The following is a 27,765-nucleotide window of genomic DNA, read 5'->3' as shown; positions in this document are numbered from 1 at the left end:
TCTCCAATTGTGGATTTGACACTTCCTCTCATCACTTCCTTCCTGTTGCTAGAAATTCTAGCAACTTTTGTAGTCACTGGAGCACTCTCCAGATAAGAGGAATAATACATCCTAGTACTCAGGCTGCACAAGTATCACCATGCCCCAAGCCATGTCCTGGGCTACTGGACTTTTTGTATTTTCCAGAACTGAGCACTCCATCCTTTGGCTCTCATTGCCACCATTATTAGCAGACTTGGGTGAGGTTCTGAGCACTAAACGGAAGAGAAGATAATACTAATACTAATAATTCCTAATTCTTAACAGAGTGCCCTATATTAATAAGGTAACTTGCTGCCACTCATTGGAATGAATCTCTAAGAGCTGGTTGCAAGACAGGCTCCAAAACTTGAGTGGAAAAAATTCATATTGTTATTTTCACTAGCTGCCACCTCAAATTGAGCATTTCCCTCAATTAGGGGTGTAGAATATAAACCACAACGTTACTAGCAGTACCTGTGAGCTTGTCAGCAACGTGTATTTTTATACCACATTATGGTTGTTGCAGATATGCTGAAATATCTTTTTGGCATACCCCTACCTTCCACTAGATTTTGCTTCTCAATGTATTAATAAAGATATATGTTAGCATTTCATAAATGTGCATTTTTAATCTTTTGATAATTGTGTTTCAATATCATAGCTTTCCTTGGTGCTACAGTCTGAATATTGATGTCCCTCCAAAATTCATATGTTGAAATCTAACCCTCAATGTGTTGGCATTAACAGGTGGGATCTTTGGGAGCTGATTAGGACATGAAGGGAGAGCCCTCATAAATGGGATTAGTGTCCTTATAAGAGAGGCCCGAGGGAGCTTGTTTAACCTTTCCGTCATGTGAGGATGTATTAAGAAAGTGCCATCTATGAGGAACAGGACTTTACCAGATATAGAATCTGCTGAGACCTTGATCTTAGACTTCTAGCCTCCAGAACAGCCAGCAATGAATTTTTGTTGTTTATAAATTAGTCAGTCTAAGATATTTTGTCATAGCAGCCCATACAGACTATGTATTAGTCTATGGTTATCCTAAGTATTTTATTTATGCATTTAAAATATTATTTTGAGAATGAGCGGACACAGGGCACTTGTATTCATGGTTAGTTGGTGTGCAAGTTGGTACAATCTCTTTGAAGAGAAATTTGGCAATATCTATCAAAACCAAAAAATGAACTGACTAATCCAGTGCTCTCACCTCTAAGAGTCTACCTGAAGGATATACTTGTATATATATGAAAGATGTGTGTTTAAATATATTCATGGCTGCCTTGCTTATATTTATAATAGTAAAAGACTAGAAAAAACTTAAATGTCCAACATTGGGGATGAGTTAAAGAAGTTATATTGTACCCATATGTTGCAAAACTCTGCAGCTTTGGCAAAGAATGAGATATGAAACTTGCAATGAACTCATTCCCAAGAAATATTGTTATGTACAAAAGATGATGTGCAGAATGGGTGCACAGTTTGCTCCCATCTGCATAGAAGAGAGGGATACGCTTGATGGTAAGTGTGTACAGTCTTTCTGGAGAGAAACACAAGAGTCATTTTATAGAGCTTTGTCTCTAGGGAGGGACATGGGCTCTGGGGTGGAAGGAAGACATGGTTTTCTTGCATAACCTTTTGGGTAATTTTTTGTTTGCCATTATAATAACAGGTAACACATATTGAGTGCTTATTTTGTACAAGGGACTCTTTTAGATGTTTTATATGCATTAGTTCCTCCTTATAATGTCTGTATGTGGGTCCTCTTATTGTCACCCCATTCTATAAGCAAGAAAATTGAGGCACAGAGAGGTTGAATACTTAGCTCAAGGTCACACAGATGATAAGGGCAGAGTAGGGATTTAGACCAGGCAGTCTGGCTTCAGATACCTTTCTCCTAGCTATGCAGTCTTGCTTTTCTGCATTAGAGTCATAAGTACCACATTCTACTGCATGCATTATTTAAATGAAAAACAAATACCTAGCAAATAAAAAAGAATAATTTAGTGCATTTGCTCCCTAGAGCATTAATGGATCATTCTTTCTAAATCCAAGTATATAAGTTTAGCTAATAATTTAAACCCCCACACTGGGACACACCTCACTAAAGAGGCAGGGAAGCACTTTGCATGGCCCATTCACTTTTTTAAACAACATGGTTTTACTTACTAAATTTGCTCATCTAAGGTTGATATAATGCCTTTGAGGCCTTAAGCAGAAAACGTGCCTCCAAAGAGAAAGCTAATTCTCCTGCTTTCAGCAGCAGGGCTCAACCTGTTTCTTTGTTCTCTGTTGATGATGCTCTTCCTTATGGAAATAGGATTTTTTTGAGGCAGTCTCGCTCTGTAGCCTGGGCTGAAGTGCAGTGGTGTCATCATACCTCAGTGCAACCTCAAACTCCCAGGCTCAAGCGATCCTTCTGCCTCAGCCACCCGAGGAGCTGGGACTACAGGCTCTTGCCACCATGCCTGGCTAATTTTCTCTATTTTTAGTAGAGACGGGGTCTCGCTCTTGCTCAGGCTGGTCTCGAACTCCTGACCTCAAGCCATCCTCCTGCCTCAGCCTCTGAGTGTGCTAGGATTACAGGCATGAGCCACCACGCTTGGTCTAATGTCTTTTTTTTTTTTTAAATCAAAAATCATGCTCTATGTAAAACAAGTAATGTTGATGACTAGATTCCTTAGAGACTGAAATCTTGGAAATATTTCCTTTTTTTCTGGAGCCTCTTCAGTACTACATAGTGGCCCTTGGCTTTCTAAGAACAATTTGGAAATCATTGGCTGAGCAAGGCATTCCATGAGATGCTTACATGGGGTGCCTGCCTTCTGCTTTAAATAACTTGGCATTGCAGGGCAGGGCTGTGGCTCCCCTCAAAACCCTCCTTAGCATGCCAATGCCAAAGTCTCCATTAAGTGCTCCCATGGCTTTAAAACCTCCCTATCCTTCTTAAGCCTTTTCCTTATCTGACAGAGCCACGCACTGGCGGGCAGAAACATCCAGCCCCAATCGCTTTCACGGCATTCTTTTTGACAGTCCGTTCTACTAATGTCTAGGGATATTGGTGCCTTTTCTATGTGAAATAATGATTTCTAGTTTCCCTTTAAAATACATGTATTTATGTTTTAAAAAAGTGAATCAATTTAAGGAAACATGCTAGGTATATAATACCACCAGTGGCAAAAGTTGCAAATGTGTGTTGTGACTGATGGATGTTTGGGAAACACTGGAATAAAGTAATGGTAAAATTTATGGCTTTGACTGCTCTAGTTATTAACAGAGTCCACCTTAAAAGTGGCCCAATAATTAAGTACCTACATGGGGTGATTTGAAAAAGTTATGGAAAAGACTTTCTGTCCTCAAATCTCCATCCTGCCGCTTGCCATTTCAATGATATGGCTTCAATCCGTTTCAATCTATAGACTGTTAGCTTCAATTCATTCATGCATTGAGCCCATCATTTATTTTTTTCATTGAACAAATATTTGTTGAGTACTAGTTGCCCTGCATGCATGGTACAATAGCAAGTCACTACTGGAGAGGAAGATGCCCCTAGCTGGTGTATCTCATTAGCGCTCATGAGCGAATACACTAGTTATGGAGTTTTTAATACAGTCTTCCGTTATCAGCTAACAGTGGTTCCTAACTCAGGCTGCTCAAGAGAATTGCCTGAAGAGCTTTTAGAAGACAAATACTTGAGCAATCCTTAGATTCTGATTTCATTTAATAGCTCAAATTCTAGCCTCCTTGTGGCTTAAAGTGTGGTCTGTGGACCAGCAGTACTGACATTGCTTGAGCGCTTGTTAGAAATGCAGACTCCCAGGCCCCAGCCCAGGCCAACTGAGTCTGTATTTCTGCAGGACCCCCAGGGACTCACGTGCACACTGACTCTTTTATTCGTAAACCGGGGGCCAGGTTTGTCTTTGGTGCCCCACTTCCCCTTCATGCATCCATAGTCTCCGTGTTTCTTTTTTATTTCAGCATATTATGGGGGTACAAATGTTTAGGTTACATATATTGCCCTTGCTCCCCCCTCCCGAGTCAGAGCTTCAAGCGTGTCCATCCCCCAGATGGTGTTCATTGCACTCATTATGTATGTATACACCCATCCACTCCTCCCCCCTCCCATCTGCCCAACGCCGATGAATGTTATTCCTATATGCGCAATTAGGTGTTGGTCAGTTAAAACCAATTTGATGGTGAGTACATGTAGTGCTTATTTTTCCATTCTTGGGATATTTCACTTAGTAGAATGGGTTCCAGATCTATCCAGGAAAATACAAGAGGTGCTATATCACCATTGTTTCTTATAGCTGAATAGTACTCCGTGGTATACATATACCACATTTTATTAATGCACTCACGTATTGATGGGCACTTGGGCTGTGAATTGTGCTGCTATAAACATTCGAGTGCAGATGTCTTTTTTACAGAATGTCTTTTGTTCTTTTGGGTAGATGTCCAATAATGGGATTGCTGGATCAAATGGTAGATCTACTTGTATCTCTTTGAGGTATCTGCCTATTGCTTTCCATAGAGGTTGCACTAGTTTTCAGTCCCACCAGCAGTGTATGAGTGTTCCTCTCTCTTCAAACCCATATATAAAACCATCCTCATATAGCCATCTAATCTTTGACAAAACAGACAAAACATACACTGGGAAAAAGAGTCCTTATTCAATAAATGGTTCTGGAAAAACAGAATAGCCACATGTAGAAGACTGAAACAGGATCCACACCTTTCACCTCTTACAAAAATCAACACATGGTGGGTAACAGACCTAAACCTAAGGTGTGAAACCATTAGAATTCTAGAAGAAAGTGTTGGAAAAACTCTTATAGACATTGGCCTAGGCAAAGAATTTATGAAGAAGACCCCAAAGGCAATCACAGCAACAACAAAAATAAATAAACGGGACCTGATCAAATTAAAAAGCTTCTGCACAGCCAAAGAAACTGCCACGAGAGCAAACAGACAACATACAGAATGGGAGAAATTTTTTGCATGCTACACATCCAATAAAGGGCTGATAACTAGAATCTATTTGGAACTCAAGAAAATCAGCAAGAAAAAAATCAAACAACCCTATCAAAAAGTGGGCAAAGGACATGAACAGAAACTTTTCAAAAAAAGACAGAATAATGGCCAACAAACATATGAAAAAATGCTCAACATCTCTAATCATCAGGGAAATGCAAATCAAAACCACAATGAGATATCATTTATCTCCTGTGAAAATGGCCTTTATCCAAAAGTCCCATAGTCTCCCTGTTATAATCGTCTCCCACTATTCCTCCTCCCCTTTCCATGGAAACTCTTCGACAGAAGGAAATTGAACTTGATAAGCCATTCCTATCTTAGCGTGGTGAATAGATTCAGTCCATTGCCCTTCCCTATATTATTTGCTTTAACAGAAGACAGTGGACATTGGGAAAAGGTGAAGAACTCAATCTCTAATAGCAAAGATTGAAAGGCGGTATTTTGAGAACATCAAGAACTTCTTAGCAAATTTCAGACCTAAGTTCTTTCTGCGGAAAAAGTCAGCTCTGAGAACAGAGTTGTCACAGTGGATTCCTTTAGTTCTGAAAGAGAGATAAAGCATGTGTTTATTATGAATAATATTACTGAATTTTTGTGCTTTTGGTGGGCAAGGGCTGTTGGGGGGATTGATTCTGCAAGAAAGAAGAATAAAATATCAGAGTGAAGGGTTTCTTGCTGTTAAATAAATTGTGATGAATATTAAGGTCTGAATTATTTTTGCCTCCTGCTGCTTAAAATAAAGTTTCTGTCAAAACTTAAAAAATACACCTAATTATAGACAAATGAAATGTGAAGCTGCTTGAACAGCACAAGGAGTTAAAACATCTCTCTTAAAATGTGTTTATATTTCAGCACACACTAATTTTCACACCCTGCCTCTTTCCTGAAAAGAAAGGATATATGTTTTCTAGATTCTAACAAATGATATAGACAAATAAGAGTATAGTAAGAGATAATTTGGATTTAGTAAAAATGGAGATGCACACAGGTAACCACAGGTGTGCTGTGATTTTGCGATCAGTCTTTGCTTGGCTTCACTGTCCACATTTGAGCTGAGTATCTACAGATACTGCTTGAAACAGATCCAGGTTCATGACTCCTTCCACTCATGCACCTGCCCTAGAATTGGTCGATTCTCCCAGTCTTCCTTGTGCTGGTCCTGCTGGGTTTCTGGTCCTTCCCAATGACCTTCACTGCTCTGTGTCCCCCACGACCTTGAGCCAGCTCCAGCAGTGCTGTGAGCCATTATCACTTCATTCCCTATCATGTAAGGGGAGGGTGATGCAGAAGCAATGGCTAATTTGAGGTTGAAGGGAAAAGGAAGGACATGGGTTTAACAAGGGCAGTGGAATTTAACCTTGATAACTTAATAAGAGGTTAAGGTGCCCTCCTGAGACTCAGGATAGCAGGGCAGCCTGCAGATGGGCTTACAATAGCTGATGCAGAAAACTTGCCCGGGTGGAAGGTTGAGGTTGAAGGGAAGTAGCTGGCTCAGAAAATCAAGCCTGATTCTCCCAGTTCCATAAAGACTGAAGGTGCTGTCAAGGCCCCGCAAGAACAACTGTGTAAATCAGCCCAAGGAGAGTGAGACCAGACGCAGTTCTGAAAAAGGAGTCAGAAGATAATGTAACAGCCAGGGTCGAAATTTGTGTTGTCAAGGTGATGAGGTACAAGTCAATTTGTGTTTCCCTCCCTTTTAACTGGGTGCTCTCTGATGTTGCAGAGACGCTCGAGGCTTCTGCACCCTCGCCGCCTCTGCCCGTGTTCTGCTTGCCTTTGAACAGCTGGTGAGGTCAAGTCCACCACCTTTGAGTCCAGATGTCCTGAGAAAGATGGAGACACTAGTTTGTAGCCTTCCCCCTGTGACTGATTACACAGCTTCAGGATCACCTGCCTCTCCTTTTTCAGCTTTAAAAATAGCAAAGATGAGTTCACTGATAGCTGAGTCACCTCATGGAAGGGGTTGTTCTGTCCAAATATCATTTGTTGGAAACTTTGTCTTAAATACATCTTACACAATGTTTCTTCCTCCTGTCAAAAGCACAGCTATGTGGGTAATAGATATTATATCACGTGGGGGTTGTTGCTATTATACATACACAAACAAATTTTGTATGTAAATAAATTACGTCTGTGTATAGTTCAACACAAATTAATTTCATCTGAGCCCCACAGCAGTTTTAAGAATTACATATTGTAACTCCCATTCTACAGCTAAGAAAACTGAGGCTCACTGAGGTTATGTGATTTGCTCAAGGTTTTCCAGCTAGAAGTGATTGAGCTAGTACTGAAAATTAGATCTTCTGACTCAATGCATTCTCTTCTCTCTGCATTACATGACATCTAGAGCTCCTTTCTATGATAAAAAGTAAAAAAATAAATTATGAGACTGTAAGTACCTTGCTTATCCCAGCACAGTCAGCACTGAGTGGGAACATCATGACCTAAGTTTTAGGTAATGACACACACATACACATACACATATGTATATACATTTTATTTCAATAGGTTTAGAGGGTACAAGTGTTTTTTGTTACATGGATGAATTGTATAATGCTGAAGTCAAGGATTTTACTGTACCCATCACCAGAATAGTATACATTGTACCCCACAGGAAATTTTTTATCCCTCATCCCCTTTCCACGCTCCCCACTTCTTAGTCTCCAATGTCCATTATACCACTTCATGACCATATATACCCATTGTTTACCTCCCATTTATAGGTGAGAACATGTGGTATTTGTTTTTCCATTCTTGAGATACTTGACTTAGGATGATGGTCTCTAATTCTATCCAAGTTGCCGCAAAAGACATTATTTCATTTTTTTTTAAATGGCTGAGTAGTACTACATGGTATATATACAAAACACATTTTCTTTATCTCCTCATCAGTTGATGGGTACTTAGGTTGATTCCATATCTTTGCGGTCAAATGCTCTACCCCTGAGCTATACCCCCAAATGATTCCATATCATTGTGATTATAAATTGTGCTGTGATAAATATTTGGGTGTATGTGTCTTTTTGATACAGTGACTTTTTTTCCTTCAGGTAGATATACAGTAGTGGTATTGCTGGATCTAATGGTGGGTCTACTTTTAGCTCTTTGAGGAATCTTCGTACTGTTTTCCATAGCAGTTGAACTAATTTGCATTCCCACCAACAGTGTATAAGTGCTCCCTTTTCACTGGATCTGTGCTGACATCTATTTTTTTTTTCTTTACTTATTAGTAGTGGCCATTCTGACAGAGGTATGGTGTTACTTCATTGTGGCTTTAATTTGCATTTCCCTGATGATTGGTGATGTTAAGTCTTTTTTCGTATGATTGTTGGCCATTTGTATATCTTCTTTTGAAAAAAATCTGTTCATGTCTTTTGCCAACTTTTTGATGGGTTTATTTGTTATTTTCTTGCTGATTTGGTCGAGTTCTTTGTAGATTCTGGATATTAGTCCTCTGTCAGATGTATAGTTTGCAAATATTTTCTCCCATTCTGTAGGTTGTCTATTTATCCTGTTGATTATTTCCTTTGCTGTGAAGAAACTTTTTAATTTAATTAAGTCCCATTTATTTATTTTTGTTGTTGCTGGATTTGCTTTTGGGGTCTTAGTCATGAATTCTTTGCCTAGATCAAGTTCCAGAAGAGTTTTTTCCTACATTTTCTTCTGGAATTTTTATGGTTCCAGGTCTTACATTTAAGCCTTTAATCCATCTTGAGTTAATTTTTGTGTATGGCAAGAGATAGGGATCCAGGTTCCTTCTTCTGCATGTGACTATCCAATTTCCCCAGCACCATCTATTGAATAAGTCATCCTTTCCCCAGTGTATGTTTTTGTCTGCTTTGTTGAAGATCAGTTAATTATAGCTATATGGTTTTATTTCTGGGTCTCTATTCTGTTCCATTGATTTTTGTGTCTGCCTTTATATCAGTACCATGCTGTTTTGGTTACTATAACCTTGTAGTATAATTTGAAGTTAGGTAATGTGATGTTTCCAGATTTGTTCCTTTTGCTTAGGATTACTTTGGCTATTCAGGCTCTATTTCAATTCCATATGAAATTTTGGATTGTTTTTTTCTAGTTATGTGAAAAATGATGTCAGTATTTTACACTGAATCTCTAAGTCACCTTGGGAAATATGGACATTTTAACAATATCAATTCTTCCAGTCCATGAGCAAGGGATGTTTTTTCCATTTGTTTGTGTCATCTATGGTTTCTTTCATTAGTATTTTGTAGCTCTTCTTCTAGATATCTTTCACCTCTTTGGCTAAGTATATTCCTAGGTATTTTATTATCTTTGCAGCTATTGTAAATGGTATTGAGTTCTTGATTTGACTCTCAGCTTGACTGTTATTAGTATATAGAAATGCTACTGATTTGTGTACATTAATTTTGTGAACTGAGACTGTACTGGATTTATTTATCAATTATAAGAGTCTTTTGGAGGAGTCTTCAGGGTTTTCTAGATATAAGATCATATCATCAGCAAACAAGGATCTATAATATATTAAATGGCAGTAAGATCAGGACTAACAACATGAGGTGGAACTCACGGCTTTGGGTTTCCACCCACTTTTGCTCCATAATGAACCAACTTCAAGAACTTGTCAGCCATCTTCTTGTTTATTTCTTTTTGCTTCAAACAGTTAATCTTTGCTTTGGTGATTCTTTTTAGGAAAACCTTGCTAAGAGGAGAAGATGGAAATAGAATGTCATGACCTTGGGAGATAAGCAGAAAGGAAGCTTAAGGCACATTGTAAATATCTCAGTGTTTATAGATGGAAAAAAAAAAGCTAAGTGGATCAGTTCCTTTTTATGAAGAAGTTGTTTGAGTATTACCTTTGAGCAAGACCAATTTTATGTTCCCAGCTAATGTGAAATGTGACAAAAAAAAAAAAAAAAAAAGAAAAGAAACTGATCCCCAACTGTTCTGGAGAAAGATTAAATGCACTTCTGGTTCCTTTCGCAGCTATTCATCATTTTAATTGGTTTTGAAGCCAAAAAACTTTGACAGCATTTGTGATGGGAATCCAACTTCATAATTCATAAACTGTGGAAAAGTGATTATGGCCTTCATTTGGAGGCTATGCACATACCTTATTAAGTTGCTACAAGATGGAACCCCAGAATCCACATTAATCACACAATCCCTTTTTAACAGGGGTTCCAACACGTGAATTATGGTACATTAGCCCCTCGGGAAAGAAATACTTTGCTCTAGACCTTTTGGAGATGACACGCCCTGACTCATGGTGCTCCTTACCATACCTGCTACCACCATCATTCTTGCCATTTTCAAGAACCAAGAAGAGAGCTCATTTGACCCCCTTCCCCACATGCTACTCTGCTGTGCATTGATGTCCCTTCATAGTACTTAGTTCACTTTTCCAACCCCAGTTCACCATAAGTGGTTCAAGCACATGGCCTGGGTGTTTTATTTGACACCACTGGGCAGACCACATAGCAGACTCTCAACAAATTTGTTGAATGAATGAATAAACTAATTACAAGAATTGGTTAAGTTATTCTGTTGACTCTAGTATCATTTGACATTATGGGAGTTGTCAGGTAGAGCTTGCTCATGTTTTGTACATTAACAAAATTATTAAAATACAATTATTTGCTTTTGGAATTGGGCAGGACAACACAAGCATGCTCCCAAGAGTTTCCAAATCTTTAAACATTCAACTTTTCCTTACTGTACTTGTCTGTTTTTACAATAAATGTTGATATTCCCAAACCTCCTTTTTTAATGTCCCAGTGTAATACCACCTTTATTTATACCACATTTCACTATGGAGGTGTTGTAAGCAGCATTACTTGCATATTTAATTACATTTCTTTGTTACTTTAGAAAAACAAGTAGAAAATGGAAAAATGAAATAAGCTGACACTAGAGAGAAAAACAGAGGTTTCATAAATTTTATACAGTTGAAATTTCAAAATCAAGTTCAAAATCATTTGCAAACAGCAGATCTTTAGCCCCCATCGAACAGTCATTGGATTTGACTCAGCTGTGTTCAATTGTGATTGAAAAGAAGAAAAATTTAAAAAATATTCCTCTTTTTAAAGATACATCGTCAAAAATTGGTCTTAGAGTCGAGGTACAATAAGGATTGTATAATTATGATAATTTTAACTTTATTTTTAGCTTTCTGGGAACATAATCTTGCATTATAAATGCACATTTATTGTTCAAATTTGGGAACTGCATATATTTTCCAAAAAAATTTCAAACAGAAAAATAATCAGAATTTCACTTAAATTGCTTTCATTCAGTTAAAAATCCTAAGACCTACTTGCTTATAAATCTTTATGGAACTATTAACATATAAAAATTGATAGGAAGAGGAAAAGAAATGAAGTATCTTGGCTTTGCTTGACATAAGACCTAAAATACAAATGGACAAGTGATTTTCTGGACTCACTGAACTGAAGGCATCAAAGTCCACATTCTGAGTTCCTTATCTGCTGCTGGGAGCACAGCTGGGACGGACAGCCAGACATGGCCAGGTCACAGCCCTTTCACTTCCAGACCACTGCCACATAAGAGAGTGATATTCACAGAGAAGAGCATTCTCCACCCCGGAGGCAACTGAACTGTTTCTAGGTTCCATGCATTCTGAGGACAGTTACATTTTCTAGAGATTAAATAACAGAGGAAATCTTAATTCCATACAAAAACTGTGTGTGAATGTATATGATGATTTTATTTATAATTGCCCAAACTGGAAGTCATCTAAATGTCCCACAACTGAGAAATGGGTAAACAAACTGTGGCACATCATAGAATGAAATGAACTCTACAGAGCAATAAAAAGGGACAAGTTATTCACATATACAATCACACTGATAAATCACAAATGCATGAAAAAAGTCAGACTTAAAAGGTTGTAAATACTGTATGGTTTCATTTATATGACATTCTAGAAAAGAAAGAACTATAGGGATAGAAAACAGATGCATGGTTGCTAGGGACAGAGTGGGGTGGGGAGTGATTGACTACTAGGAACAGCACGAGGGAATTGTTTTGGGGTGATGGGATGGTCTTCTGTCTTTTGATTGTGGTGGTGGTTACATGATTTAATGCGTTTGTCAAAACTCAGAGAACAGTGCACTAAAAAGAGTAAATTTTACTTTCTGTAAATAAAAAGTGAATTAAACAAATGGTAATTGGCTACCTGACTAGAGTAATTTTATGTGATAATAAAGTGCTCTTATCCTGGTAGAGAATTACAGATGATTTCTAAGCATAGCTTTGGAATGTACTGACTTTTCTTTTAAATCTTTTTTTTCTATTCTAAAGAGCTATTTCCAAAAAAAAAAAAAAAAACAATTGACAATAACGATGACTGGGTGGATCATGAATTCTCTCTGACTTGGTCCATAAGATACTGAAGCACTGCCTTGAGTATTTTTCCTGTTTGGGCATTTCATCACCAGAACAACCTTAGTTTTCTACAGGGTCATATTTTCTTAGGTTCAGAAAGAGTTTAACTCTATTCAAGCAAAAAAAACAACAACAAAAAAAACCCAAAAAACCTTGGGGGAAATAGAGCCTAAATATGTTAGTTGGAAAGTGTCCTATTTCCTGAAGGATGAGCTACATGAGATAGGGATTATTTGGGATGCCCGGGTAGGATGGGATGTCTCTGTTTCTGAGAACCCAGCACACATTTTGGAGAATAAAAGCTGCTTCCTTTTTCCCAGTCCCAGCCCAGGTCCCGCCTCCCAGCCCTCATTACTCAGCTCCCAGTAGCTCATTACTCAGCATTTAAGGTGAGGCTGGGCTGGCAAGGGAGGTCTTTCCATTCATCTTCATTTCTGGTTAATTACAGTAATTGACACAACACTGTTTCTATCCTTACATCTATTCACCAGCAAATGTTCAAGTCACAGGCTCTCAACTCTCATTAATCTCATTATTTAAAAGTTTTTTTTTTTTTAAATCATGTGTTTTATTTCCTCATTATGGAAATTTCAAGTCAGCAGTGAAAATAAGGACATGTTGGTCTCAGCTCCACTTAACACTTTTCAAGGGCATTGGAGAGTCTGAAAATTTCAACATTTTCTCGACTTTGTTTTTCCTCTTTTTGAGATCAAAATGAGAAGTGATGCTACTGGGAGGACTGCAAATTGATGCAATCTTTTCACAGAATAATTTGATAAGGTTTGTAAAATTTAACATTGCATGTACTACTTGACCCAGAAATTTCACTTCTAGGAATTTATTCTAAAGGGATATTCACGCAAGGATCAAAAGATCTATATTCAAGGCAATACATTCATCCTGTAGTTTATAACAGCAAAACTTTAGGGGAAAACCAAAATATCAATCAGGAGGGGCTTGGTTAAATAAATTATGGTGTGTCCATACTGTGGGACAGAATATTAAATAAAAGAGCAGGTTGCATGATAGGATGTATTGTATGATTTCAGTATGGGAAGAAAAAGAATCTGGAAGGATCCACACAGAACTGCCACGTCACCGAAATTGGAAAGTGAGTGGGATGTACAGAGGAGGAAGAGGAGAGAGGGGTGAGGAGGGAAATTGCAGTTTTTATTTTATCTACACTTTTGTAATGTTTGAATCTTTTTGGTGATGAGCAAGCCTTGCTTCTATATTAAAAATGAAAATATGGAAAAAAGAGGGATGCATTTCTAAGAATTAGTAACAATGATTTAAACAATACCCCTTTCGGCTCATAGAGCAATGGGAGAGTTTCCAAGTGCTTTGACATCTATTATCTTTTCTCATGCTTGAGACAGCCTGGGGAGGTGGGTAAATATCTCCCAGGTGGGCGGTGGAAACGCTGAGACTTAAGTCTTCCAGGACATGGTCAGGTTCCCACTCTCGTTCTTCCCACACTCACAGGGTGTCTTCAGTGGTATTTGATTTCTAAATTGGCTCATTTGATAATAGGTTATTTTTTAAATCACACTTTTTATTGAGGAATAATTGATGTGTAGTAAGATATGTGATCTTAAGTGTTCAGCTTAATGCGTTTTGGCAGTGTATACACCCATGAAACCATCAATGCCATCAAGATAGAGGACATTTTCATCAACCTGGAGAATGATGCCCTTCTCAGGTAATCTCCACCTACCTCAAGCAACCACTGTTCTGATCTCTATTGCTATAACTTAATTCTGCCTGTTTTAGAACTTCATGTAAAGGGAACCAGAGAGTATGTACTCTTTTGTGTTTGCCTTCCTTAGCTGACATAATGTTTGGAGTTACACATATTTTGTTATATGTATCAGTAGTTTGTTCCTTTTGCTGTAGAACAGTGTTCCATTGTATGCACATATCACAATTTTATTTATCCATTCCCCCATTGATGGACATTGGAATTATTTCAAGTTTTTGCTGATATAAATAAAGATGCTATGTATAAATCTTTTTGTAAACATACATTTTTGTTTCTCTTGGGTATATAGTTAGGGGTGAGATTGCTGGTTGCATGCTGTTTGTTTAACTTTATAAGAAACTGCCAACTTTTACTAACTGATCAACACTATCCAGGTATTAGGGGCTTGGGGGGGATAAACTCACAACTAATGGACAGGGACATGGTGAGCATTGTAGAGGGGAAGGGCATGCCTCTAAACCTCACTTGGGTGAGGCAAAGACATAAAATGTAACCAGAAGATATTTGTACTTCTGTGTTTATTGCAGCATTATTCACAACGGCTAAAATGTGGTATCAGCTTAAGTGTTTATTAAGGGACGAATGGATAAAGAAGATGTGGTATATGTACATAATGGAATATTATTTAGCCATGAAAAAGAAGGAAATTTAGTCATTTGCAGAAACATGGATGGAACTGGAGGACATTATTTTAAGTGAAATAAACTAGGCACAGAAAGACAAATATTGCATTTTGACACTCATATATGGGACCTAAAAAAATTGATCTCATGGAGGTAGTGAATAGAATGGTGGCGACTAGAGGTTGGTAAGCGTGGTGGGAAGGGGTAATGAAGAGGTCTTAGTGAAGGGGTAATTCTGTTAAATAGAAGGAAAAAGTTCTAGTGTTCAATAGTGCAATAGGGCAACTATAGTTAACAATAATTTATTATATTTCAAAATAACTAGAAGTTTTCAAATGTTCCCAACATAAAGCAATGATAAATGTTTCAGGTGAATCATGTCCCAATTACCCTGATTTGGTCATTATATATTATATGCTTGTATCAAAATATAACATGCACTCCATGAATATGTACAATTATTATGTATCAATAAAAACTTAAAAAAAAAAGAAACTGCCAAACTTTTTTCCAAAGGGATTGCACCATTTGACATTTGCAGTAGCAATGTATGAGGTTGCAGGTAGGTTTTGGCCTCACAAATACCTACCTTTAGGTATATCTGTAGGTATTTTCCTATAGAGGAAAGGCTCCAGGGAACTGTACTGAACCCTTTCGCATTCCAGGTCCCCCACTGCCCCCCGCCTCCCAAGATTAGAGACACACAAGCTAAATGGTCCCTGCCCCAGGAAAGTCCAGAAGACTAGTCTCTTTTAGCTGGTGGTCCCTGGAGCTGCGAAGTCTAAGCCTGAGCATATATGTTCACACGCTTTCCATGTACCAAAGAGCATTTGTTTCTCGGGTTCAGCCAATATTCATTGTTGTTCACTTGAGCGATCTCCCTTTCTCTCTCCACCATTCTTTCCCTATAGCAATCACTGTGTGGACAGATACCCTATGTCATACATATCCTACATCATAAAAGGACACATTCCCTATACCGTAGCTGTGTGAACTGATGACTCTGGCTGTTCCTTCCAAGACCCTTGGCTACAAGCACATCCAAGTCCAGCATTTCTCAGGCTGTGCTGTGCCCACTGTGGGCAGCATATGGGGGACTTTAGGGGTGGACTGTATCTATTTTTTATGATTGTCTTATTTATATGTCAAGTGAGGTTTTCCATTTATGGTGGTAACATACAGTTAACTTTAAAAACAATCTATTAAAATAGTGACTCAATTAAGTCAAAATGATTAAATACATAAAAGCACAGCAGGTCATGAGAATCCTGGTTTGAGTTCGTATTTAGAAAACCCCAACTGTGGTACAATTCCTCATTAGCACTAAAGACACTCTGAGCAACTTGGCTGATCATCATAATCAAAAGAGATTTACTAAGCACCCGTTGTCACTCAGAATATAATGAGCCCCAGAGAAGATACCGGTCCCTGCTTGGGGCTGAACGTCAGTGATACTGTTACTAAATATATTCCTGTCAAAATCTTTGTAATATCTAACTCTCCATGATGTGTGAAAAATCCGAGCATCCAATTAATTTCCAGATCAACGCTGCATGCTTTCTGATTAAGCATCCTAAATGCTATTCAGAGCTCTCCGTGGGCTGGTCCGGGTCCCTGCTGCTGGTGGAGCGAGGCGTTAAGCCCGCTGCTGACTCCTGTTCTGCGTTTCCCATACACAAGACCCCTCCAGGACCCCTGTGCTCATGCTTACGAGGTGCCTAATGAGGCCTGTACTATTTGACAGGGTTTTCATCTGCTCTTTTTACAGATACATGTTTTGCAGATATCATCTTATTTTAAGTGTTCCTGTGGTTTCTTTTCTGTTCTTTTTTTTTAAAGGGGAAGAGAGAAATAACATTTAGTGAGCATCTCCTAAGTTCAGGGTGCTTTAACTATTTTCTCTCTCCCTCTCTCTCTTTCCCTCTCTCCCACACATCAGCTCTGTGGCAATTACTCTTCCTCCTAGAAAAGTTTCCCATCTGCTCTTCCTGATTCCCTTTTTTCCACCTCCAATCCTTCTCCATAGTAGGCAGATTTTTGAAAAATGCCAAATCAAGGCATGTGATCCTGCCCCCGGCCCCAAGCTTCTCTTTGCTCCTAGGATGAAGTTGTAAATCCTCATGGCTCACAAAGCCCACATAATTGGTTCTCTTTCTAATTCTCCAATGTCATCTCATGCCATTTTCCCCCCTCCCTGGTTTGATATACTTCTCCTTTCACCCCAAACACACACACTGGCCTTCTTCAGATCCTTGAAAGGGTTGAACATCCTGTCTCATGGTTTTTGCACGAGCTGTTCCTTCTGCTGCCAGACACCTGGCTAGCACCGCCTCATCCTGAAGGCATCATCAGCATAGGGATAGTTTCTCCAGGGAAACCTTTCTTCACTCAGCAGCCCAGATCAAGTTCCTCATGGTAAACACATTTATAGCATCCAGTACTCTTCCATCATGAGAGTGCACCCAGTTGTAAATAAACAATTCTTTCTGAGGTTATTTCTTTGGGGTCTATTTTACTTTCTAAGTGCCAAGGTCTTGAGGGTAGAGACCATATCTGCTTTATTCATCAACTCATCTCTGCCTACCAGCTGCACCCCAGTGATTCTTGCCCCCTGGGATTCATGACCTTGCATATAGTCCCCCACAATGAACAAGGCTGGACTCACACAACCAATAGGGTATTGCAAAATCGTGGTGTGTGACTTCTGAGGCTAGACCATAGAAGACGTTGTAGCTTCCATCTTGCTTCCTCTCTGGGATCACTTGCTCTGGGGGAAGTCACCTGCCATGTCATGAGCCATGTCGTGAGGATGCTCAAGCAGTTCACGAAAAGCCACACACAAGGGGGAACTTCTATCTCTGGGCCATTGTGCATAATGTTACTATGAACATGCGTGTACATTTTAACTTTTTTACTATTTGGTTTTATTTTATCCTTTAAAATTGCCTTTCTTGGATATGCTTTATAATGTACATAGCCCATTATTATAGTAGTATACACATCTACTGAGTAAATGAATATAGTGGGAGAGCCTGCTCAAAAATTTTTACCGACAGGGTTGTGTAATTAAATAATTTGGAGACCTCTGATTTTGTAAGTGTACCAGATGCTGTTGAATACCCCACCCATAACCTCTTGCTTTTAGCATTTCAATGCATATTGACTCAACTTCCACCTGTCAGTATTTTATCTCTTTATCTCTGGAGACCAATCTGTCCATGATATGGCAGCCCAGAAGTATAGGAAATTGCTCCCTTGTCCATCCTGGTATTAGTCCTCAACCAATGACTGATGGGAGTTGGTGTACTAGTACCCCCACTCTTTCTTCCTTCTGTGTTCTAACCAGGGTTGCCCAGCAGAACTGAGCTCCAGTTGCCTACAGTGGTAACTCACTTGTTACATACCCTATGTTGACTCCCTTCCCTGTCTCACTTCCTACCTGTTGGGACTAAATCCCCCATAAAATGCTTGCCTGTGAATCCATGCCTCAGAATGAGCTTTTGGGGGAATCCCATCTAAGACAGTAAATAAATGCAAAACTCTTTGAAATCACTCAGTCCCAGCGATTAACGTATAGAGCATCATGCGTGGAAAAGGAGCATAACTTTGACTTAATATCTGTCATTCTCAAAAAGTAAATTAAGTAGATTCAAACTACTTGACAATTTCATTTCCTTACCAAGCCAATTCAGCTTTTGTTTCTTAATCAGGGATTTTATTAGAAAGGAGGAGAGTTTCATAAGATTTTAGAGTTATACCAGACAGCAGTCCACTTTGCTCAGCTCACAGACGAGGAGGCTATGCCCTGAGACATTTAGCAGCCTATCAGACAGCACACAGCTAGAACATGGTGCAGCAGTGACTGGACCCGCATCGCAGCTCTCTGGACTTAATGTTTCTAACAAAACCATCTTGCTACATCTTGATACACAACTGGATAGATCAGGGGATTTCAGCAGATTTTAGGCTTTGCAGAACATACGGTCTTTGTTACAACTACTCCTCTTGGCCATTAGAGCATGAAAACAGCCATAGATGTAAGTAAACAAATGAGCATGGCTGTGTTCTGATAAAACTTTATTTACAAAATCAGGTGGCCAGTCTGTGGATTGCAGTTTGCCAACTCCTAGGTTAGATAATAGAGGAGACAAAGGTCTTTATGTTTAAGAGAGATGTTATAATTTTTAAAACTTTGCTTATAGCTTCTTAGTATTGGGAAATAATTTTTAAATTATTAATAATATCTAGTCACTTAAATACAGGTTCAGGTATACTTTTCCTCGGGCTCAAAGAATAGCTTACGGGGTCCTAAAATGTATCATTGCCATTTGTCTTCTCCCCTCGGATTTCTGTCACGTTAATCCTGGGTGTCAGCCCCACTAGGCAATAGGGGTACTGTGTTCTGGCTGCTGCTTGTAATACACAGTGACACACACACAGACAAGGCTTCGTCCCCCAAATATCAAAATGAGTGTGTATATTTTCACTTGTGTCAATATTAATTACTTGTAATTTAGTGTTCAATATTTTCTATATTAATTTCAACACAATGCGATGAGTCTAATTTGGAATGATAAGATTCATTTGCATTTAAATTGATATTTTAAGCATTCCCTGCGAGGAACAGATAGAGTGCACGATCATAATTATAAGCATTGCTTCCAGGGCAGGTTTGTTTCCCCCTGGAAGGATTTATAAATATGGTGCATTGAATTTAATATTAATAACGATGACACTATAATACCACGTTTCTCAAGAGAGCCCTGTGAACATTGGGAATTCCCTTCGCCTAGCGGAATAGTGGATAAGCAAAGCTTCCTATCTAAGAACATGCCCATGTATATCTTTTTTAAAAAAACTTTTTTAGTTTTCAAAAAATTTTTGATATTTAACTGAGTATAAAAAAAACCTAGGTTCATTTTATGGCTTGAAATTGCATGCTTTGAGAACGCAAATGGCTACTGTTAATGGTCTGTACTGCAAATGAAGGAGTTAAAAGCATAAAGCAAATCATTCCTGCTGCTTTCTCTAGTTCTCTGTTTTCTTGGGACGGGCAAGGCAGTCTTGGACAGCGGGGCTTTCTGTCGCTTGGTTTGTGGCTATGAAGAAATACACCAGTTCTCCCAGAAGCCAGGAAGTACTGTGGTCATTTCCTAGGGGGATTGTCTTCTGGGGGGCACTGACCAACAGCTTTTCTTTCATAGCCAAATGCTGGTGTTTACTGAGATATAAATAAATAATTTCTACTATGAGCAGGACAAAAGGAAGAGCATAACAAAGGCGGAAGTGGGAGCTATGTGAGAAGAAAGCATGGTCAGAAGAAATTAAAGGGTGAAGGCAAAAGAAAAAGAGAAAAGCAAAGCGTCCGTTGTTCAGCCCGTCAGCCATCCCACACACGCTTATCGACCATTGGTTACTCTGGTCCAGCCATTGTGCTGTATGAGGGTAAAGAGGTGGGCAGGACAGGTAGGATCCCCACCCCCCTGGGGCTGATATTTCAATGGAGGGAGCCACAAACACGCAACAAGACATAAACAAATTCATGGCTTCAGACTATTTTCAGAATTAAGAAGGGACTAAACGGGGTGTGCTATTAAAGTGGAGGTGGACTCAATTGTGAGAAAAGCCAGTGTAAAGTCTCCTAAGCCTTGAATGAGAGAAAATCCTGGATTGCTCAGCCCGATCCATGGAGAGCAAGTATGTGCTGAGCCTCACGGGGAAGGAGGAGGGAGCCACCAGTTGGGTTTAAGCAGGGCAGTGACATGGCCTCCTCTGCTTTTTTCTTTGTAATGTCCTTCCTGGTTGTGTTGAGGAGAATGCATTGCAGAGGGTAAAAGTGGAAGCAGGAAGCTTTTGTGTAGTCTGGGAAGGAAGTGATGTTGGTTTGGTCCAGGATGCTACAGTGGACACAGAGACAGGAGGGGAAAGAGGAAGGAGGAGGGGGGATGGAGGATTGGAGTGTTTGGGACGTTAGTCACTGCACCCATGGCGATGCCGTTGCTGGATGCAGGAGACTGGGGGGCCTGGTTACATGAAGTCAGCACGACGGATGGTGAACTTCACATTTTGCTCTTCCTTGGTTGTGTGAGCTAGGGCAATCCACTAAACCTCTCTGATCTCCAGTTTCCCATCTGTGAGAGGTGGATAAGAAAGTACCCACCTCACGGGTTTCCTATGCAGATTAAATGTGACAATGCATGTAAAACACAAGGCCAAGCACACAGTAAATACTCAACAAATGCCAGGAACTCATATGCTCACTGTTCAGCTGAAGTCAACAGAGAAAACAGGACCAAATTATAGAGGCCAACATATCAGAACCAAGGCAGGGAGAAGAGATGGGAGACAAAACACGGACCTCACACCTGTTAACGAACAGTCACCTCTCCAAGTGAGGGGAGATGGCTGTGTGAGCTGAAACCAATCAAGCAACGAATCAAAACTCCCCAACAAAGCTGCCATGTGGCGTAGGATCGTTGTGACTGCTTGTGAAAGATTAATCGAAGTGTTTATGAACTGTGGCCATGGTCTTATTCACAGAAAACATGCTCATAAACAGCATAATCTTTGTTTATAAGGCGCATGGTAAGAATCTCTAAAAGGTATTGACTATATCAAATAACTGTACAGGGACTGGCTTCTTCCCACTGAGTCTTCTGGAACATACTCTAGAAGTTCCAGGGTATGTGCCCATATGTTCATGGGGGATGGTGGAGAAGAGTAGGGAGAGTGGTCTAAGATCCATACCAGAATAGCTTCAATGTCTCTAGCACTTTCGGGAGTTCAATTTATATTTTTTGCTAGATTAACAAAGACTCCGTGCTCATATCAGCAACCTGAATGATCATCATCTGCCTTTGATTCTGAAGACAATCAGAATCTTGTTGGGGAAGACAGTCATCCCTGTCTTACAGATGGGGAAACCAAGGACCATAAAAATCAAACCCTGCATTTTTTTTTCTTGCTTGCAATGACTCAAGGAGGAGTCCTTGAACTAGTGCTCCCTGAATAGCTTAGATTTACACCAAACTCCTTATTTTAAAAATTGGCAACGTTTGAGTTATAAAACATAATCCATCTCTTTCCATAGCTTAATGAAAACATCTCCCACACACTGTAATACATCTTATTCTTCCGCCTAGCAGAGTACTTACTGTGGAGAGGTTGCGTGCCACAGGGAAACTGCAGACCTCACCTTAATACTCAGTATGATGTTAAGGAACATTGCTAAGAGCCAAACCCTGGCTTCCTGTTCTTGGCTTCAGGTTTTAATTATTGGTTAGTAATTAAGGGTTCTTTCTTTGTGAAAAATAATTTCCCATAGGTTGGGAGTCAGCAGCAAGGTTGCCATGGTTGAGGAGTTAATCTTATTTCTACGTCAGAGATTCTCTCTGCCTTGGCCACATAGGATGGAAAATTCTGCTTTGCCTGAAGCTCTAGATGGCTTAGATGTAAGCAGATCAGGATTCCTGGGAGCTGATCCTGAGATGAAGGATTGTGGGCTGATTTAGGAAGGATGTGCCCCCAGGGGAAGCCAGGAAAGGGGTTGGCGAGGCAGATTAGGGCACAGGAAGACGCCAGGCCAAGATGTATTTGCAGGCAAGGCAGTGGTCCCCAGCCTTTTTGGCACCAGGGACCGGTTTCATGGAAGACAATTTTTCCACAGACTGGGGGTGAGGTGGGGGGGTGGCTGCGGACTGTCAACACATGCCACTCTGCCTGAAGACTCCCTTTGTCTGCGGGACCCTCTTCTGCTTGTCTGTAGGGTGGGCCAGAAAACCTGAGAATCAGTCCCCCTATCTCCCCACCTCACCCCTGCTCCTGGTAGCAGCCCTCAACCAGTGATGGACAGGAGTTGGTGGGTAACTCCGAGGCAGGCTCTGTCTACACTGCTTCCCAGAGGTCCCCAGTGAGATTAAGCTCCCGTTGCCCTCAGGGGCAATCTGCTTTCCTGGCTGCTGTCCCTCCCGGTCTCCCCTCCCTTCTCCCTGCCTGGCTGGTGCTCCCTGGGATCTCCTCTCCAATGAGCTACTTACCTTCAAATCCTGTGTCAGAGTCTGCCCGTGAGGAAACCTCAGCACACAGAGAGAACCCTCTCCTGGGCTTCTACAGATCCAGCAGCCGTTTCTTCACCTTTGTAGCCTTAGCAGAGCAGGAGATGCTCTGCGCCCTCCGCCCCACGCCCCCCGCTCTGAAAGCTGCCACCTAAGTCACACACCATGTGTTCTTGAGGAAGTCCCCCTCTCTTCCACAGACCTAGCAGAGCCCCTGTGAACATCAGCCTACAACCCTACTGGACGAGAAGGCCAATACCCCTCCCTTTACCTGACAGTCACCTGCATGACACACCTGCGTCCTTACTGACCTGCAGCTTTCTCTACAGAGTGCCGGTGTCTGATTTCTCTCTTCTCCTGGGGTTTGCATGTAACAGACCCAATACACAGTGGTTGGGTTGGGTTACAGAAAACGCCTAGTTTGTATAGTGAAGATGGGTAAAAGACGCACTGATTTTAAGTTGGTCTAAAATAGTCTCTTAGTCATTTCATGTTATTACTATTAGGGTGGAAAAAAGAGAATTTCAATTATTTGGAATAGTAAGCTTTCACCAGTGGGACGGAATCCCTCCGATTAAATTCAATCACAGAACAATAGAGTAATAATACAAGTGGCTATTATTATCCTTTGCTCCTAACATGCAATGGACTCTGTACAGATTTGTCAAATTAAATTAGCACTAACGACTTTCATTTATATATTGATTTGCAGTTTTCCAAGTATTTTCTCAGTTTAATATAAAGAACACTGGACTACCAGCAAACTCTGATCCCTCTCTTTTAATATACAGAATAACCAAGGTTTGAATATAATTCTGCTTTGGGGAACATTTTGCTTGGTTTGATTAGGAAGAAATTTTCTGAAGAGCCTTGGGTGGGGTTTTCAGTACTCACTGAAAATAAATCAGTAACAAGGAGGAGGGTTCCTCCCCCCGCCCCCCAACACAGAACATCTTTATTTTAACCTTTAATAAATTCCCAAGGCATCCTCTCTGGGGCAGATGTTGCTGCATATCCCTTTGACCTGACACCCTCATGTCCTTGGGGACCTCCAGTTGCCTGTACCCACACTTTGGCTACGGGCTTTCCCCAGGCTGTGGGGAGGTAGGAATTGCTGTGATGTTAACATCTCCTGGGACCAGCCCTCAACCAAGACTGCTGGGGCCTCCCTGGGTATCCCATCCACATTCCATGCTGTCTCCCAGAGTTCCCCCATGGGATTCAACTCCAGCTACCCACTGTGCTAACTTCTTTGATAATGTCCTGTATATTGTTCCCTTCCCTGCCTCGTTCCTCCCTCCTCTACCTCTGCTTCCTGGAATCACCTCCCAAATGAACTACTTGGATTCAAACCCTCATCTGCTTCTGGGGAAACCCAAACAAAGACCTCTCCAAAGTGCCCCTCTCTAAAAGGGCACCGGGCTAGCTCCCTCCATCTGAGCCATTAAGTCACTTAACAAGGTGTGAAGCCGCCTGTCGATGCTCTGCTCAAACAATTTCCGAGCCTATCACTATCCACTGATTTCATTGCCCTCCTGGGCAGGTCTACTCTATTTGCCATCCTCATTCTGTTAATGAGAGTGTAAAATTTTTAATTAAAAATAAAGAAGATAAATGTGGTTAGTAGCTCCAAAGTTGTCACTCTCCACTCTACACAGAGTGGGAGAGACACCGTGTCTCATAAAAACCAGTGGTTTGGGCTCTCTGCTGAGGTTTTAAGGATGAGATATTTGGCTGTTCAGTTTTCTCATATATGCCAAAGAGGGAGAAAATGTTCACAGCCGTGTGTAAATATATATAATTTCTTTGTAAGGTTCCTAGTGTTGGATGCACGTTGAAGACTTGCTCTGGATGGATGTTATCAAGATGTGCAGTTTTGTACAGAAATCACATCTTCTGTTCAATTCTTAATTGTCATTTGGTTTAAGTTTAGCATAGACATTGTCATTTCTTCGACGACATCCCTGGCAAGTGGCCATCCATCCTCCTCTTGAACATTTTCAGGTATGGAGAATTCATTAATTTCATTTATTGATTAACCTTCATCACTAGACAGTTCTTCCTTTGACTGAATTAAAATCTTCCTTCTGCAGTTGCCACCCATTGGTGGGAATTTTTCTGAAATTACTGAACAAGTTGAATGACTCATCCCACAAAACCTACTTCAGGTGCTTAAGTTTTTTTTTTTTTTTTTTTTTTCCCCCCAGGATAAACTTTTCCAGTTCTTTCAGCTCTCCTTGGCAGGTTGTGGCTTGGAATATACTCATGTCACTCTCTGCTGTTTCCCTCTTGGAGTGGGATACTCTTTGGAAGCAACATTCCAACTGGGGACTGGAATGTTTAAATTAATTACGATATGAGGTATAGCCCTTCAAATTATGCTTCGGAGAACGCTTAATAATATAAAAATGTTCATGGCATATCACGTGGAAGGGGAGAATATGCAACAAGAGCCAAATTTCATTAAAATTATTTAATATACACATAGCAATGAAAGGCCAAAAATATGTAAAAATATTAAGAGTGGTAGCATTATGGCTAGTTTTGAATCTGTTTTATGCTTGTTCAAATTTGTGACTGAGAGCATGCATTTATTTTTTAGTTAGAAAAAATGTTTTTGGATAAGAAAGAAAAGAGAACGCTACACTCACAGAACGCAGAGTTCTCCAGGCATGTTCCGGTGTTGTAGATCTGAGCGCAGCTGGCAGGTCTCAGTTTCCAACTTCCGATGAGGGTTTTGGGCAGATGAATCGTGTGTCCGCTAGCCTTGTACCTGCGGCTCAGCGGAGCCCCGGAGGGTTTTTCCCCAAGTGAATGACGATCTCTTTTGAATCTGGCAGCTGGTGCTGGGAGCGGCCTGCCAGGCAACGCCAGGCTGGGCGGGGGAAGGGGAAGATGAGTGGCCGCGGTCTTGGCGGGGCTGGGCATTTTGCAGGAGGGAGGCCACGTGCCCGCAGCTTTCCAGCCCGACGACCGGCGCCACCCACCTTGAAGTCTCCAAGTGGCAAGATGAACAATGTGGCTGCTCTGGAGGCGCTGGGTCCTGGAGTGGGAGGGGACGGTGGGGGATGGCAATGCCTCTGCGTGTGTGGGGGGGTGGAGCGCGGGTGGGGACAGCCTCCTGAGGCCGAACCCACCGCCGCCTGCCACATCTGGGTAAGGAAAAGCTCCCCCCCCCCCCGCCCCCCGACACATCAGAGCCTTAGAGAAAATGCAGTGCGCGGGCTTCTTGGTCTCTCCATCAGAAACATCGGGTCTGCCCATCAGAGACATCCACAGGGCCCTGAAGTTGTTGGGGACGCAGGGAAAGCGGGGAGGCCCCGGAACAGTCAGCCAAGGTCACCTGCGTCGTCAGGGCAGCTCCTTCAAGGAAGCAAGTGACCAGCCCCCCACGGCAGCTCCATCGTGTGCGCAGTGGGGAAGACACCTCCGGGAGCAGGGGACAGCTGTGTCCTCAGACTCCACACTCTACATGCCTGGAGTATCATCTCTGGGAATATAGCTTTGGTTTAATTTCTGTCATTTCCCTCTGGGGCCATATTGGCCGGACTGTGCCAATGATTCATTTAACGTTTTTTCCTAATATTAAAAAAGATGCTCAGCACAATTTATACCCTTCTTGGTTTACAGGACCCACGCAGAACCCTGTTTGATATCCAGTGCATTAAACACATGGAAAATCCTCACTTGCCTTGTGCAATATGGAAACACACTTTCCAGGACAAATGGCCCAGATTGTTGACCCCCAAACACTTTTGCTGATTAACCATCCTTTCTCCTATTTAAGCCCTTGTTCTTCTAAATATGAGCCTCTTCAACTACTAAGATAGCATTTTTTTAATACCTAGATCTGGAGGTTACAGAAATACATTACTAGCTGAGAACTAGTTTGGATAATTTTAAGTCAACACACCAATGCCTGAATATTATACTCCCCTGGGTTAAAATAAAGTGATCGATTCTATTTAAAGGGCTTGTGGGTTTCATAAGGAAAGCAGTGTGTGACTTGCTGAATCAGAAATTACAGTGTGTGGTTGTAGCCCAGCAGGGCTTATTGTGATTCTTGGTTAACATTTCTTGTTTGTCAAGGGTTACTACATGCTCAGTGTCATAAGCAATAAAAAAAGATAACGTTTTTACTTCCTAAAGCTATGGTTGTAATGCGAGTTGCTACACCTTTTGGCTTTCTGCCTTTGGTTTTGTCCAGCAAGAACCCAAATGGCTCAATTCCACCCTCTGATTCAATATCATCAGCTAGAGTTGATTTAAACCTTGCCAAGTCTCTCTCTTCCTCACCCCTCCCTGTACCTATTTCCTTGGCCCTCTGTTCTTTCACACTTCAAGTTTTTTCTCTTGTCACCAGGCTGCATGCCTTGTCTGTTTGCCTTTGGCCTGAGCTGCGGCTCCAACATGATGGCCAGTTCTAGCGTGTATCCATATGCAGGTTTCTGTCTGTGTGACGCATGTGTGTCTGTGAGTGCATGTGGGTGCTCACAGTCTTGTGTGCATATGTGTGTGTATGTTCCTGTGCATGCATGTGTACTCCTGTGAGTGTGTGTGCTCATGTTCCTGTGTGCTTGCATGCATGTGTTTATGCAAGTTTCTAACAACCAGGGGCACTAGGGCAATTAAGATGCACGTGTGTCCCCACGGAAGTCAGCTTGTACTTACATAGTTGGAGGCCAGGTCTGGGTGGAGATAGTCAATCCCTGTGAAAACACAACAACAACACAGGAAACCAAAGGTTTACACCCGCTACTATATCGTCAGGAAAGCTGTTCAAGAAAGCACCCTCTTTGTGGGGCTGACTCCAGCAGACTTGCAGTGGGGTTGAGCACCCCATCTCTGAGCCCCCAGCCTTGCATTTCCCTTCCCGTG

The 27,765-nt window shown here is 41.0% G+C and overlaps 1 protein-coding gene across 3 annotated transcripts in view; it reads right to left on the bottom strand.

The window, feature by feature from the left end:
- Positions 1-27,765, bottom strand: part of PCSK2 (proprotein convertase subtilisin/kexin type 2) — a 191,608-nt gene that overhangs the window by 51,716 nt on the left and 112,127 nt on the right. For all 3 annotated transcript variants that reach the window (XM_069495994.1, XM_069495993.1, XM_069495995.1), the window contains one exon: positions 27,559-27,596. In XM_069495994.1, the coding sequence (XP_069352095.1) occupies positions 27,559-27,596 (38 nt within the window). The remainder of the gene's footprint in view (positions 1-27,558; positions 27,597-27,765) is intronic.

This window comes from Eulemur rufifrons, chromosome 20 (genome assembly GCF_041146395.1).
Source record: "Eulemur rufifrons isolate Redbay chromosome 20, OSU_ERuf_1, whole genome shotgun sequence".
In the NCBI taxonomy this organism is placed as follows: domain Eukaryota; kingdom Metazoa; phylum Chordata; class Mammalia; order Primates; family Lemuridae; genus Eulemur; species Eulemur rufifrons.
This window is presented reverse-complemented; position numbering and strand designations above follow the sequence as displayed.